General features: G+C 38.1%; 1 protein-coding gene across 7 annotated transcripts; it reads left to right on the top strand.

Moving 5' to 3' along the window:
* Nucleotides 1–1725: 1725 nt before the first annotated feature.
* SRSF10 (serine and arginine rich splicing factor 10) lies at nt 1726–14401 on the top strand. Of its 7 annotated transcripts, XM_012531801.3 has the most exons (7): nt 1728–1919; nt 3370–3474; nt 7039–7142; nt 9139–9301; nt 9514–9567; nt 9700–9801; nt 13104–14401. In XM_012531801.3, exons 1-7 carry the CDS (start codon nt 1855–1857, stop codon nt 13162–13164), a joined length of 654 nt encoding a protein of 217 aa, XP_012387255.1. In that variant the 5' UTR covers nt 1728–1854; the 3' UTR covers nt 13165–14401. The 7 variants fall into 7 exon arrangements, with proteins under 7 accessions (XP_012387254.1, XP_012387255.1, XP_012387252.1 ...); XM_012531800.3 differs by lacking the exon at nt 13104–14401 and having other exon boundaries at nt 1726–1919; nt 9517–9567; nt 9700–12866; XM_012531798.3 differs by lacking the exon at nt 9700–9801 and having other exon boundaries at nt 9517–9567.
* The last annotated feature ends 213 nt before the right edge of the window (nt 14402–14614 follow it).

Genomic DNA, 14614 nt, shown 5'->3' on the forward strand with positions numbered 1-14614 from the left:
TGCCTCGCGTGCTCCCACTACCACCTGCAGCAGATTTAGAGTTTGGTAAACTGCCCAGCTCAAGCCCCAGCTGAGCGGTGCTTACTATCTCTACTTTTCCCAGTATCATCTTTTTCAAGACTGGGATACTAAAGCACAAAAGATAAAGGGGCACTTGGTATGTGAGGCAGAAAGTGATTCCAGTGAGTAAATATTTGTACCTCACTTGCTCTTATTATTTCCCAAGGCATTATGAGTAATAATAATAATTGCTAACATTCTGGGCAGGCTTCAATGGCCGTGCCACCTGTGTAGTTGCACGGGACCCCACTCTCGGAACAACCCTGCACTTGGCTTAGTGCTCTGCTATTGTCATCTTAATTTTTGAACGTTTTCATTTTGCACTGAGCCCCACAGATTATGTAGCCAGTCCGATTAACATTTATAGGGCACTCGCTATGCATCAGACTCTGCTCTAAACATTTATCCATAGTAAAGTACCACCAAACTGAATTCATTTCCTCATTACTGAGGGTAATTTACAGGAGTCTGTTTTCTAGCCACTAAAAAGTGCTTAAATTAATTTGGGAGGGGGGAGTAAGGAAACACTTGTTCAGCAACTCTTCGTTTTAAAACAAAAGTTGTTTTTTTTTTTTAAACTGTCACATTACTGTCTCTTTCATATCACAGATCTGCAATTACTTGTTGACCAGCTTGTTTCCTACGGAATCATAAGCTCCATGTTTTTCACCACTGAATTTACAAAATCTAACGTAATGTCTGACACATAATAGGTAATCGATAAATGTTTTAACAAACCAAGTGTCCAAAGCATCTTGGAAAATATAAACGTAGAAAAACAATGTCTCTCCTAAAGAGCACAACAGATTATCAAATCAATTGCTATGGATGCGGATTGATGCAAAAATAATGCTTTTTTGTCGTTTTGTAAAATAAAAGTTAATTTAAACAGTTCTTGAGCCCCTGCTATCTGCTTGGCAATGTGCTACATGCCAGAAGCATTCTAATAGATGGAGAAACACTGCAATACATGAACAATGCACACTCAGGAAGCCGTTAGCAACAAAGACAGTGTAGATGACAATGGAGACTAAGATGTGAGGTTTGCGTCCCATTTTGGTAGGGAACAGCCTTTAGTGGGGAGAAAACCCCGTGGATGGGTGAAGGAAACAACCAAGAAAGGTGTACGCGAGGGGCGACCTGGGCAAAGGCGCTCAGGGAGTGAGTCCACCGCGTGCAGAAAGCACTGGGGAGGCAGGCCTATCTCTGCAAGGACACACACCTCCTTCCCTTTCACACTAACACGAGAGGCCGTAAATTCTTCTCTTGCCGATGTGAGATCTGATAAAAGCCAGGTTATAACATGGACCAGACAGGGGAAAGCCTGTCCCTCCGGATTATAATATTTAAAACTCAGTATAGTTTGTAAAAACTGTACAGTGTGGTGTACAGGTTAAAACATCTGCTTCCTGACTTGCGGGGGGGCGGTCAGGAGGGGAGAACGCGGTGCACGGGAGAAAAGGGCGGCAAAATAAAGCACTTAAGAAAGAAAGAGCGGGCTAGCGGGAGAAGGGGAGGCAGCTCAAGAAGCCAATGAATGAGATCTAGGCTGCAGCACGTACTCCCGCCGCCCGCATGCGCAGGCGCACGCCGCGTGATCTCGCGGGAAAGAACCATTGCAGGTCCCGGCGTTGCACTCAGGTAGGAGGTGGGGGGAGGCGGGAGTGAACTCTCGCGAGAAGAGGCGGTTGCTGTAGCGGAGCTCTCTGGCTGTGTGTCTCGAGGATCTGGCGCCGGAGCTGCGGACGGTTTGCTGAGCCCGTTAGTGTCCTTGCTGAGACCCACGCCGCCGTCATGTCCCGGTACCTGCGTCCCCCCAACACGTCTCTCTTCGTAAGAAACGTGGCGGACGATACCAGGTATGTACAGGGGAGGCACTCCGGGCCCAAGAGGGGAGGCCGCGGGCGCTCTGAGAGGACCGGTGTGGCGGCGGCGGCGCGCTGGGCCTGCGCCGGGGGAGGGGAAGGGGTGAAGATGGCGGGTCCCGCGCCGGCTTTCTGGCCCGAACTAGGCCGCGCAGCCGGCATAACCGCCGCGTGGGAGCGAGGGCGGCGCCGCTGGTCCTCCCGGGCAGCCGCGGGAGAGCGGGCCGCGTGGCGGCGTTTCGGTCCCCTCCCCCTCCGCAGATGGGGGCCCCTTCCTTCCCGCTTCCTCTCCGGGCGTTCAGCCTCTGCCTCCACCGAACATCAGCTCCCCCCATTGATTTGAAGTTCACGTTCTTTGGGGTGCACGCCCCCTTGGCCCAGAATTTTTTTTCTAGTTAAAAAAAAACTGCTCTGCAGTAAAATAACGGATCGGGGGAGGGGAGTGTGGCGAAGCATTTGTTACCCTTTTTGTTGTGTTTTATTTGCGATTTTTTTTTTTTTTGGTGTTGTAGATGTTTGGATAAAGGGAATGTTGAGATTAAAGATATAAAATTCTTCCACTTAAATGGTACGAACTAGTTCTTCCCATTTCCGGGAAATACTGGCCACCCTTTGAAAACGGAGGTTTAGGAAGCCTCTACCATTAGGACGTTGATAGCTAAATTGGATTAACCTGGACCGTCCCTTTGTTCTCGCCAGTTCCCTTAATTGCTTGGAGTTGCCGTCAGACTTTTTTGAAGAGATCTTATCACAAGATGAGATTTACTGTTTAACAAATAATCACTCTACACACACAAATCAAAAAAAAATTAGGTAGCCTCGTATGATTTATATTTTTCTGTCTTTAAGTAGGGCAAGTAAGCAATAGTACTTACTGTAGCGTCTAGGAAACTTTCCCCTTTATGTCATATTGACATTTATTGAGGAATTATATATATTTGTGACTTTTATTTTTCAAACCGTATCTACCATTAAGTGTGTAACCCTGTCGCTAAAATTTGGAGGTAAAATAAGTGCTTTGTATTTTTCAGAATACTAGAGTTGCTTTGATACTGTTTAAAAAAAAACATAGCAGTAGTTAAGTACAACTTAATGCTACTATACTATTTATGAAAAATGAAGGCTGTGGATAAAAGCAATAGAGATAAGTTGTAGTCAAGTTTCCTTAAATGTCTTTTCCTGTTGTTAAGGTTTTATTATAAACTGCGTTATTATCTTTCAGAATCTTGCATTCTGGCTTTTCTTTTTCAAAAAGACATTGTTGTATATTCTTACCGTTGGCTCTTGATGTTGAGATTTAGAAAGCTTGTTTGTTTCAGGTCACCCAGGAACATAGCACAGTCTCTTTCATTAATTGAGATATTACGGAAAGAAACCTATTTCTTACAAAGTAACTTTTAAAGGAGTGGACTTAAAATTTTGGCCTCTTTTTATGATGTTTTAGGTCTGAAGATTTACGACGCGAATTCGGTCGTTATGGTCCTATAGTTGATGTGTATGTTCCACTTGATTTCTACACTCGCCGTCCAAGAGGATTTGCATATGTTCAATATCCTTTCTTCAGATGGCTGATTAGTGAGGGGTGTTGAAGTTTGAAATTCAAGTTTTTGTAAGAGGTAACATCTAAAAAGTAGTTGTTTTTTTTTTGTCTTCTAATAAATGTTTTGTCTTCAATTTTTTCTAAGTTAATTCTGACTCACACATTGCTCTTACTATTTCTTAAAGTTGATCCAAAAACAGTAAAATATTTAAATTCCCATTCATGCTGCTGAAACTCAAATCAGTGATTATGTGATTTAAATCTGAATACACTCTGGTTGCTACCACCTTTAATGTAACTCAAAAGTTAATATGTTCTTGTGCTTAGCAATTAAAGTTTGGTATTCTTGTTTGTTAACTTGAATCACTTGATCAAAAACAAATTGTATAACAATGAGGTAAACTTCTTTAATATTGTCCCCTAATTTGCTGTCCTCTGTTGTTACCTCAGAGAATGTAAAGCTGTACAGTTATGGCGACCCCAAAGAGAAAGCATGAAAGAACCTTTAGAGTAGAGTTCAACACTTAAGGCAAGTAGACAAGCCAAAGACCTCTTAAGGATCAGGCTTGAAGAGAAGGGAGAGTTTGGGAAAAGAAAATATAAAGAAAAGCTGGAAGAAGGACAAGCCTAATGGGAGACAAAGCCTCGCTTTATCTACAAAAGGGGGAAAAGGTTGTTTTTCAAAGTTAAAGATAAAGCCATCTGTCATATTTGGCCAAGCATCTCATGACAAGTCCTTCTGACAAGCACTTAAAGAGTTAAAGGTCAAGATGAAGTTGAATGATGGCCAAGATTAAAGGAGTCATACCTGATGTATCCTACAGAATAACTATTTTCCTTTTTTTTTTTTCTCCTCATGTTTTGTAAGCAGTTAATTTTCAAAATTATTCTGGTTTGGTCTAGTGACAAAACCTGTAACTTGATTTACATGGGCCTTTTTGATGTTGTGATGTGGTCTTGTATAAATGCACTCTCTCTTAGCTTGTGAAGTTAAAGTGTACCAGGATGTAATGTTGTTAAGCTTAAACTCAGCATATTTCTGTTTTGGACCAAGTGGTCCGGTGCCATAGCGTAGCAGGCAGTGCTCTTTGGAGTAGCATGAAGTTCTGGAGTCAGGCCGACTCCATAGAGCCATGCTTAGAGGGCACACAGGTGCATGCACTGGGGACTACTTAGAAACGGCTCTGGTGGTTTTCTAAGGTCAGATCCACTAGAGATACTGTCTGTTTATAGATTTTTTAAAAGGGCTGTTAGGGGCACGCACATAGTCCTAACATCTGAAACTTAGCTCTGTGAAACCTGCTGGCCCTGACTGCTTTAGCACATGTGATCAGTTGGCCCAGAATGGGTTGCAGAAGGCCTTATCTTTGGTATGGGTACGTAATCAGGATCTATGGGAAATTGTTCCTTGGCCCAGAGTTTCAGGTGACATTACTTCCTTCAGTGAGATCATCTCCTTGTGGCAACAAAGGTTTGGGCTGTGGACTTCAGGCTAGGAAAAATTCTTACTACTTAAATTCAGTGGATCTCTTGAAACTTAGCAGAGTTCTAATGAGACTTAGGCGAAATGCCAAAAGCTGCTACTCCTGCAGGCCCAGTGATCAAGGACAGCTGTGGGAATTGGTTGCAAAGCTCTGTTACAGAGAGGATAAGAGGTATATCTGGCTTGGTTTAAAAAAAAAAAAAAAAAAAGTAATGGTACATTCTGGCTTACAATGTGTTGGCCTGATTTTACCTGGTTTGGGGGTGGCCTGGGAACCAGGATCAGCAGTTTGAAGAGTATGTGATACTTGAGCCAGGAAAGAGTTAACCAAAGGAGTCTCAAGGTGAATTATAGCTATTTTTATACACAAAGTCTGTCTGTGGTCTTCAAGTAGTTAAAAAGAAATAGGTATCAGGATTTTGCAAAGACCCTGAGTACAGATTTCTCCGTAACTGGCATCAGAATGATATTTGACTGTCCCTGCTGTGGTCCTCTTTTCTATCTGACCCCATTCCCAGCTAGCTTTCTCTTAACAGGTCTGGTAGAACCTTGCCATGGTTCATCCAATCCCGGATTCTGTTTTTGAGGGTAGCCCCAGAGGATGATAGGCTCTCATAAATAATTTTTATACTTCTTGGTCTGAATCCTTTAAGAAGTTATTCTGTCTCTCAAAGTATCAAAGTAGTATACCCTTTAAATGAACTTGTTCTTTTCAGTTATTTTAGAGCCCTACTGCATTAACGTGGAGGGGTGGTTGATTATAGTGTTCAAGGTCCTAAACTCCCCATCAACCTTTGTCTTTTCATGATGAAAACTTCGTGATTTAGGACTTGAGAAAAGCTCTCGTTCACTACACATAATAGCCTCAGAGAGAGAGAACTGGGACCCTGTTGTGTTCTTTAAGTCCTTCCAGAACAAAAAATAGGAAATCTAGTGAGGCAGACCTTTTAGTCTCTGGAGTAAAAGAATATTAATATCAGTCTTGAAGAGAGTATATCGCTTCAGGGATTTTTTTAATCAGCACTCAAGATCTGCAATCCTCTCAAATTTAAGAAATAGAAATGGACAAGTTAGAATAGTGAATTTTAGTACAGAATGAAAATCCACAGCCAAACCTAGCCTAGCTCCCCTTCAGAAGCTTTTATATCAAACACTGCTCTGAATATGTGCTTGGCTTCTGTTAGAATGGTGGTTTTAGGAAAGGAACTAAATTTGGTCAGAATAACTTTGTTTGGGGAGAACAAGGCAACAGCCTCTCAGATCAAAAATGGGTACCAGCGGTTCCTGCTTTAGGCTTATAAATACTATCTTGAAATTTCTCAAATTGAAAACCAGTCCCAAACGCACTTCTCTACGGGAAGCTTTATGTTCGGTGTCATGGTTAGGGCTTTCCAGTCCAGGAATCTTTAGAAATGGTCTGTTATTTCTTGGCAGCATGCTTTTATGGTCTGTGCATGGATATAATATGTCTTAAGTATTGCTTGACACTCTCTTGATATCTACAAGTGGCTGGTATACCAGTCTTCCCAGTAAGGTGTAATAAGGAAGACAGCTAAGTGAAATAATAATGTTAGATATGTCTGAGAAAAACAGGAAGATTAATTTGAGGTTGATGCTTTCGTTTCTTGTAAGGTATATTCCGCTTGCTTACACAAGAACTATTGGCATTTTCTTTTTTTCATTTGAAACAAAAATAGAAAAACAGTTTTGGTTTTATTTTAAGAAATTTTTGCTTTAGCATACAAAATAAAATTGACATTTGTTTTTCTTTTTTGTCTTGTTTTGTAAAATTCTTAAAACTCAGGAAAATCTTCTGATGGGATTACTTGGTAGTTCAGCTGTAACAGGCCTTATTTCAGTAATAACTTCATAATATGTATTCATAAGTGTTTTCAAACTCATGCCTTACGGAGTCACAAGTGCTTTAATACTCTAAAGTGTTTATAGCTGAATCAACCAACCAGTTAGTGGGGTCTGGTTGATTTTCTAGAATAATATCGAGAGATTGTGAATTGTTCCAGACTTACCAACTGAACTTTCATTCATTATCAAAGTTTGCAAAACTTCCCAAGCCCCTTAACATTTAGCACATTTGAGGATGTTCGTGATGCAGAAGATGCTTTACATAATTTGGACAGAAAATGGATTTGTGGACGCCAAATTGAAATACAGTTTGCACAGGGGGATCGAAAGAGTAAGTACCTTTGTGCCTATATGTAAAATGCATCATTTCTTTTTTTTTCTGTATATATATATATATTTTTTTTTACTTGGATTATAATTGCTTTACAAAGGTGTGTTGGTTTCTGCTGTATAACAGAGTGAATCAGCTATGTGTATGCATCTATCCCCTTCCTCTTGGGCCTCCCCCACCACCACCACCCCCATCCTACCCATCTAGGTCATCACAGAGCATTGAGCTGAGCTACCTGTGCTATACCACAGGTTCCCACTAGAGATGTGGATGGACCTAGAGTCTGTCATACAGAGTAAAGTAAGTCAGAAAGAGAAACACATGTATGTGGAACCTAGAAAAATCGTACAGATAAACCTGTTTGCAGGGCAGGAATAGAGATGCAAACGTAGAGAATGGACGTGTGGACACAAGAGGGGAAAGGGTGGAGGGTGGGATGAATTGGGAGGTTAGGTTTGACATAAATACAGATTTTTTTAATTTTATTTTTTAATTTTATTTTTTTAGCCGATTTATTTATTTTTGGCTGCTTTGGGTCTTTGTTGCTGCGCGTGGGCTTTCTCTAGTTGCGGTGAGCAGGGGCTACTCTTTGTTGCAGTGCGTGGGTTTCTCATTGCAGTGGCTTCTCTCTTGCGGACCACGGGCTCTGGGCACACCGGCTTCAGTAGTTGTGGCACACGGAAATACATCATATTTATACAAATTGTTCTGAGAGTGCTTCTTGGAAGTATTGTGCAATATGTCTCTCTGTTCAAAACCCAGAAAGATAGTTTTTGGGAAGATAGAGTATCTTGAATACTTTGCAGAATTTCAGGGTAGACAAACGACTTAGAATGCAGCAATCAGAATGCCCGAGATATGTTTGGACTCTTTAAGAAGGTAGATCAGTACTATCAGCTGTGGCATGTTTAATATACTAAGAGTGGAATTGAAAAGAATAAACTTTGGAAAGTTTTGGTTCTCTTGAGCCATTTCCCTTCTGCATAAAGATCATCAAGGTGTAATTGGGTAATTATGTAGGTGCCTGGCTGTAGAAATGAACAGATAGACTGGGAAAGACTATATAGATTAAATTTAGAAAAGATTTTCTATTAGTACTTGGTTTTTATTAATAATGCAGGCATACACCAGGTGTTGGCTGCATGGTAATGAGGCGTAAGTACAGGCTTTGGGGTCAGATACACCTGGGTTTGATTTCTGGCTCAACTGTTATGTTTCCTTAGGCAAGATATTAAAAGATAGAGATTAAAATAACTGCTGGAAGAAAAAAAAGCTGCTAAAGAGAGAGGGAGTACTTAGGTAGACACAAGCTGTTGGTGATTCTCTAGTTCTTGGGTTGAATGATAGGTTCCTGGGTAGTCAGTGTTATTTATACATTCATACACATATGCATAAAGTATCTGCTTCATAGGATTGAATGAGATAACATAAGGATTGAGGACTGTCCGGGGTGTGGGTATGTCTAAGGCATTCGACAAGTGTTAGTTTTCTTCTGCTTTTCTTTGTCACGGTTTCTCAGAACTGTATGACTATATATTATTGCGTTTTGACATTACATATCATTCGTAGGCCACCATTAAGTATTTTGTCATTGTTAATTTTGTTCCTACTGAATGGAAACCATGGTAGGATAATTCCAAATTAGCATATGGTTCAAAAGTCATTTGTATTTTAATTTGGAATTTTAAAAATACTTTCATGGTATATTTTCCTAATGTCCAAGTAGTTGGCATATTTTTGGACAACAAACTAGATGTGAGAGGTCTTTGAAAAAACAAAATAGTTGGGGAGATATTTGAGGGTATCATTTTTAACATATAACAGTCTTCTGATAGACTTGCTTGAAAGTAAATACCTTTTCCAAGATTAACATTCACAAGTAGCCACAGATTTGGAAACATAAAGGAAGGAGGTGCAGGAATTTTTCCTATAATTTGGAGGCTTAAATACTACGTTTTTAATGTTTGTAAATATTTCTGTTCTATGTATTTCATAGCTCCAAATCAGATGAAAGCCAAGGAAGGGAGGAATGTGTATAGTTCTTCACGCTATGATGACTATGACAGATATAGACGTTCTAGAAGCCGAAGTTATGAAAGAAGGAGATCAAGAAGTCGTTCCTTTGATTACAACTATAGAAGATCTTATAGCCCTAGAAAGTAAGTGATGTGTACCACAGAAAAGATTTAGTTTGTTGGCCTTTAATTTTTTAAAATCTTCTTGTATACTTTTAATTATGTATATTGTATGCTTCATTGAGACTAAAAATATTTTTAGTGCTTTATTTTAGAAGTTTTATGGTTCATTTTTTTAATTAGAAACCTGTAAATAGACATGTGTCACTGTTTGCTTTTTCTGATGTACTTTTTAGCAGTAGACCGACTGGAAGACCACGGCGTAGCAGAAGCCATTCCGACAATGATAGGTAAATAACTTTGCTTTGAAAAAGACTATACATTTATCAATTTCAGAGTGAACTTTTGCTCTAAAAATAACAAATTTGATTAATATAGAATCTAATTTTTACTCTAATTGTATCTCTCCTCTGTTTTGAAAGATTCAAACACCGAAATCGATCTTTTTCAAGATCTAAATCCAATTCAAGATCACGGTCCAAGTCCCAGCCCAAGAAAGAAATGAAGGCTAAATCACGTTCTAGGTCTGCATCTCACACCAAAACTAGAGGCACCTCTAAAACAGATTCCAAAACACATTATAAGTCTGGCTCAAGATATGAAAAGGAATCAAGGAAAAAAGAACCACCTAGATCCAAATCTCAGTCAAGATCACAGTCTAGGTCTAGGTCAAAATCTAGATCAAGGTCTTGGACTAGTCCTAAGTCCAGTGGCCACTGATAGTATAAACCATGATATTTTTAGGCATGTATCATTCATTTACTCTCATAGTTTGGTTTACTTAAATTATCAGGAATACAATGTTGCAATGATGCTTAAAAAAACACTTGTCAGTTTTCCCTGTACCAGGCAATGGTTATTATTAAAATGATATGCTGTTGAGAAGCCACTCTTAAGAGTCCAGTTTGTTTAATGTTATGGGCAGCTACCAATTTGTGGTGTCTCTGTATATTTTTGTAAAGATTCTCATTTTTTAATGCTTGAGGTATTGGTGAAAAGATGTTGGTTGACCATAATTTGCAACATTGTCTTATTAAAAATAAACTTTCATATCCATATTTGGTAGAACTGTTAACCTAGAAATGTAGCTTGCTAATCAGGTAGAATGATACAAAAGTGAAGTTGTAGCCACCGTACAACACTGACCCGACTAGACACATTTAGGTTCAGGGTGGACCTTTTTGTCTTGTCAAGGTGTCGAGACCCACGATGATAATTTATGGCACAGTGTGGAATAGTTCTTTTGTTAACCCCACTGTCTCGGGGAATGACGCCAACTGGGTTAAGTAGCATTTTCAGGGAGATGGCGTTTTTGATTGAAACACGGAGCCTTCACTTTTCTGGTTTCTGTGAAGATTTGGAACCATACAAACATCGGAAAAACCCACCTTAAAATTTGGGCAGGTTGATGATGGCAGAAATAATTTTAAGGGGAAAAGAATGCTCTTATGCAGTTACTCTAAACTTTAAGGAGCATTGTTGACCATAATATTGCTTAGTTTTCTCACTGCTGTTAAAAGCAAGTAAAGTGTTTTCAAAGTAGGTTTTGTTTGTGTGTGCGCATAGTGTAAAAGGACTGAATTTTGATACTTAAAGCACTTGGTGTGTGCATTTGTATCAAAATTTGCCCATATCTTTATGAAGGAGGCTTGTTCTTCACGCCTCAGTTTATTTAATGTGAGGCAAGTAAAAAGACAACACTCCCATTCTACGTGATTCTGTGGTGCCATGAGATTTTAAATAATTCTGGAAAAAACTAATTTTAAGGAAGTCACATCTCTTGAGGTTTTGACTGATTATCCATGTAGTACCTGATGAAAATAATACCCTAACTCTTTATAATTTCTAACATCTCTCTGCGAGACCATTTGGGGGCAATAAAAAGTGACTTGACGTGTCCAATCTCATTTCAGAATAAAAGCTGGCATCCTTAAAATTTTTAGATTGCTTGCTTACAGGCATAATAAGTAAGAAATATTTTAGGGAAACCATTCCTTTTAGAGGATTACTTTTTTCAATTTTGGTTTTAGTAATCTAGGCCTTGCCTGTAAAGAACAAAAGGTGGTTTTTAAATACTGTTTGTGGAATGTGTTTAAAGGATTGATTCTAGAACCTTTGTATATTTGATAGTATTTCTAACTTTCATTTCTTTACTGTTTGCAGTTAATGTTCATGTTCTGCTATGCAATCATTTATATGCACGTTTCTTTAATTTTTTTAGATTTTCCTGGATGTATAGTTTAAACAACAAAAAGTCTATTTAAAACTGTAGCAGTAGTTTGCAGTTCTAGCAAAGAGGAAAGTTGTGGGGTTAAACTTTGTATTTTCTTTCTTATAGAAGCTTCTAAAAAGGTATTTTTATATGTTCTTTTTAACAAATATTGTGTACAACCTTTAAAACATCAATGTTTGGATCAAAACAAGACCCAGCTTATTTTCTGCTTGCTGTAAATTAAGCAAACATGCTATAATAAAAACAAAATGAAGGAAATAATGATTAACTGGAATTATTATAGTTTTGAATGAGATTATACAATAACAACGGATTTAGGAATATTTTAAATCAGTGTTGCACTAGGCACAGGTTTTACTTTGGAAATGATAGAACCTGCCAGAAAGGTACATCTTTTACGTAGTACTTAAAAATTCCTTATGTAATGTCAGAGTTGTTTCATTATTGCTTATTAAACCCCTTGGGTTAAATAACTTAGAGGTTATTGGTAGTGTTAAGATACGCATTAAAATGAAATTTGAGTTAGCTAATTTTAAGTTTATATTTTCATTATTAGATGGACCAATAATTCTACTCTTCCCCATCCTAAACAAGATGGATTGGGCCTTATGTTTATGGCGTGATTTGAAATATTTTTGCATTGAATGTTCGTGAGCACTTAATATTAAGTGATAATCACTGTGGGGAACTGGTTTAGGTGTTTTGTGGTTTGAGTTCAAGCTGCTTTATAATGACAAGTATAGCTGATATTTATTGAGTATTTATGATGTGCCAGACACTGTTCTAAAAGCTTTATGTGTTAACTCATTTACCCATCACGAGACCCTATGAGAAAGATACTTCTATTTTCTCGTGTAACAGATGATAAGGAAATGGAGGCACAAAGAAAAAGCAGTAAAAGGCAGATCCAGGATTTGAGCTCAGCCGGATCCTTAGATGGTTTTTTTTTTTAAAAATGGACTGTAATTAGAGTAGATTGGGGAAATAGCCCGTTTAATTTTTCTGTCTGTATAGAATTAGAAGTAGTGGTTTCGTTTTTTTTACTTGTGTCACTTATTTTTAGACTCATGCTATTTTCTTGAGAACCTTATATGTTATTTCTAAAGTGACATACCTAAATAACATAGCTTCAAAGGGACTATTTTATAGTTGAACCCATGATAGATAGGATCCTACTGATACTTAAGGATCCTTATACAGGGCTTTAATGTTGGGTTACATAGTTGAGTTCCATAATTGAGTTATCTACTGTGTGTCTGGCACGGCTCAGTATTGGAGTAGAACATATCAAGACTCAAGTGAGAGCTGACACTTCACCTCTCTTTTTGCTTAAGATCTCTGCATTTTTTTTTTTTTGAAGCCAAGTAAGCAAGAAGAATAATGACAGATAATGCTTCAGTGAGAAAGGAAAGGTGCTACATAGAGTATGAGCTGTTAAGTTACAACCCAGGGAAAAGACCTGGGAACTATTATACTATTCTCTTGAAAATTTGGCCCTGTAAGCTGCTACATCCAGTTCAACTAACAAAATCCTGTATACCACAGAGAAGAATAAAGAAAACCAAACTGACAAACATCCTTCTTTTATTTAAGACCAAACTGCAGCTGGAATACCCAGTACAGTTCTGCTTACTACACTTCAAGAAAGATCTGAGAAAGCGGAAAAAGAACCAAAGAAGGGCAGTTCAAGCGACCAAAGGGTGGGTGGAAGGTGCTGCAGTATGAATACTGTATGAATATTTTGACTCTGGTCTGAAAAGATAAAAGAATGTTATCGAAACTACATGGAATAATTGAAGTCCCTTCAAGTTTGAAAGTAAGCCTTTTAGGACAAATAAAAGGAAATTCAACTTTGTACTTGTGGAAACTAATCCCTAAATCTGAATAGGTTTATATTGATTCATGGGTAACAGGTCCATGTTAAATTGGAAACTAGGATGTTTGAATATCAAGGAAGACAGCCATAGTCTCTTACAGTGCCTCTATTGGTCTGTCTCAAACTGAATTGGGTGAGAAAAGGTATGGTCCAATATAAACTTGCTTATCTCTTAAAGTCAGTTCTGTTTTTGCTATTGGCAAATCTTGCCTTTGTTTATTCCAGTGCCAGTGTTTTCTGCTTAATGGTTTGCTTTGTTGGCATCTGAGTTTCCTTACTTGTATGCCACATGCGGTTTACATCTTCCTTAAACACTCTCCCACATAAATTCCAATTATACTTGACATCCAGCTAAGAGGGTCCATCTCTTCTCACCTCTTTCCTAGTCAGTATATTCAGCAAACATTTACTGAGCCCTTACTGTGGGCAAAAATTGTACTGGGTAATTGGGGAGAAAAATAGATAAAATTCACTTATTCAATAAATGTCTACTGAGCACAATCTAGTGAATCATTACAGTGTGGCCTCACTGTTTTGTTTGAGGTGTAGTATTCATAACTATTTTACACCATTTATATCCTATGTAATTATAAAACCCAATATACTATCAAATATAAGTAATTTTGTGGTTATTTGCCATTTAAAAGTATCCAGTATTTGTTTTCATCCCATTAATACAAATAATGAAAAAATGATATGTTTTAATCTGTAATAAACTGATTTATTGTGCAGTGACTGTAATATACTAGAGTTATATATAATTGTTAACTCTGCCTCCTCAAACACGTTAGGAAACACTCCCCAAAAATATTTAACTTTGCATCAGATGTAAAGGAGACTCTGGGTGCTATAATTAGATTATTTTGAGGCAGATAGCTGTTATTCCCAACTGATTTAGTATGTTCTGTAATTGAGAAAATGTTCACCAAATATACTTTCTAGCGATTTACATGTACATTTTATAGGGGACATGTTCTGTGTATAGTGAATAAATAACTTTTATAGTATCACAAAATGTTTTGGATTCCTTAGTTCCTTATTAGGATATGAAGTTTATCTATACATTGATTTCATCACTTGCATATATTTGGTTTTTGTCTTTATTTCTGCCACATTTAAAACTTTGTGTAAAGTTACTCATCTAAAAATACAGAAGTGTTTAAGCCTTTAATTTATAAAGATTTTGAAAATATAGCAGAATATACCTAAGGGAGATATGAAACGGAGG

Source organism: Orcinus orca, chromosome 1 (assembly GCF_937001465.1).
Source record: "Orcinus orca chromosome 1, mOrcOrc1.1, whole genome shotgun sequence".
In the NCBI taxonomy this organism is placed as follows: Eukaryota; Metazoa; Chordata; class Mammalia; order Artiodactyla; family Delphinidae; genus Orcinus; species Orcinus orca.

Bases quoted from the DNA above. Each gene is read 5' to 3' on its own strand.
- SRSF10 (XM_004266695.4), top strand. From the start codon at position 1,855: ATGTCCCGGTACCTGCGTCCCCCCAACACGTCTCTCTTCGTAAGAAAC. The intron at 3,475-7,038 runs ATATCCTTTCTT...AACATTTAGCAC, and splicing joins AGAGGATTTGCATATGTTCA to ATTTGAGGATGTTCGTGATG. The intron at 7,143-9,138 runs GTAAGTACCTTT...TGTATTTCATAG, and splicing joins TGCACAGGGGGATCGAAAGA to CTCCAAATCAGATGAAAGCC.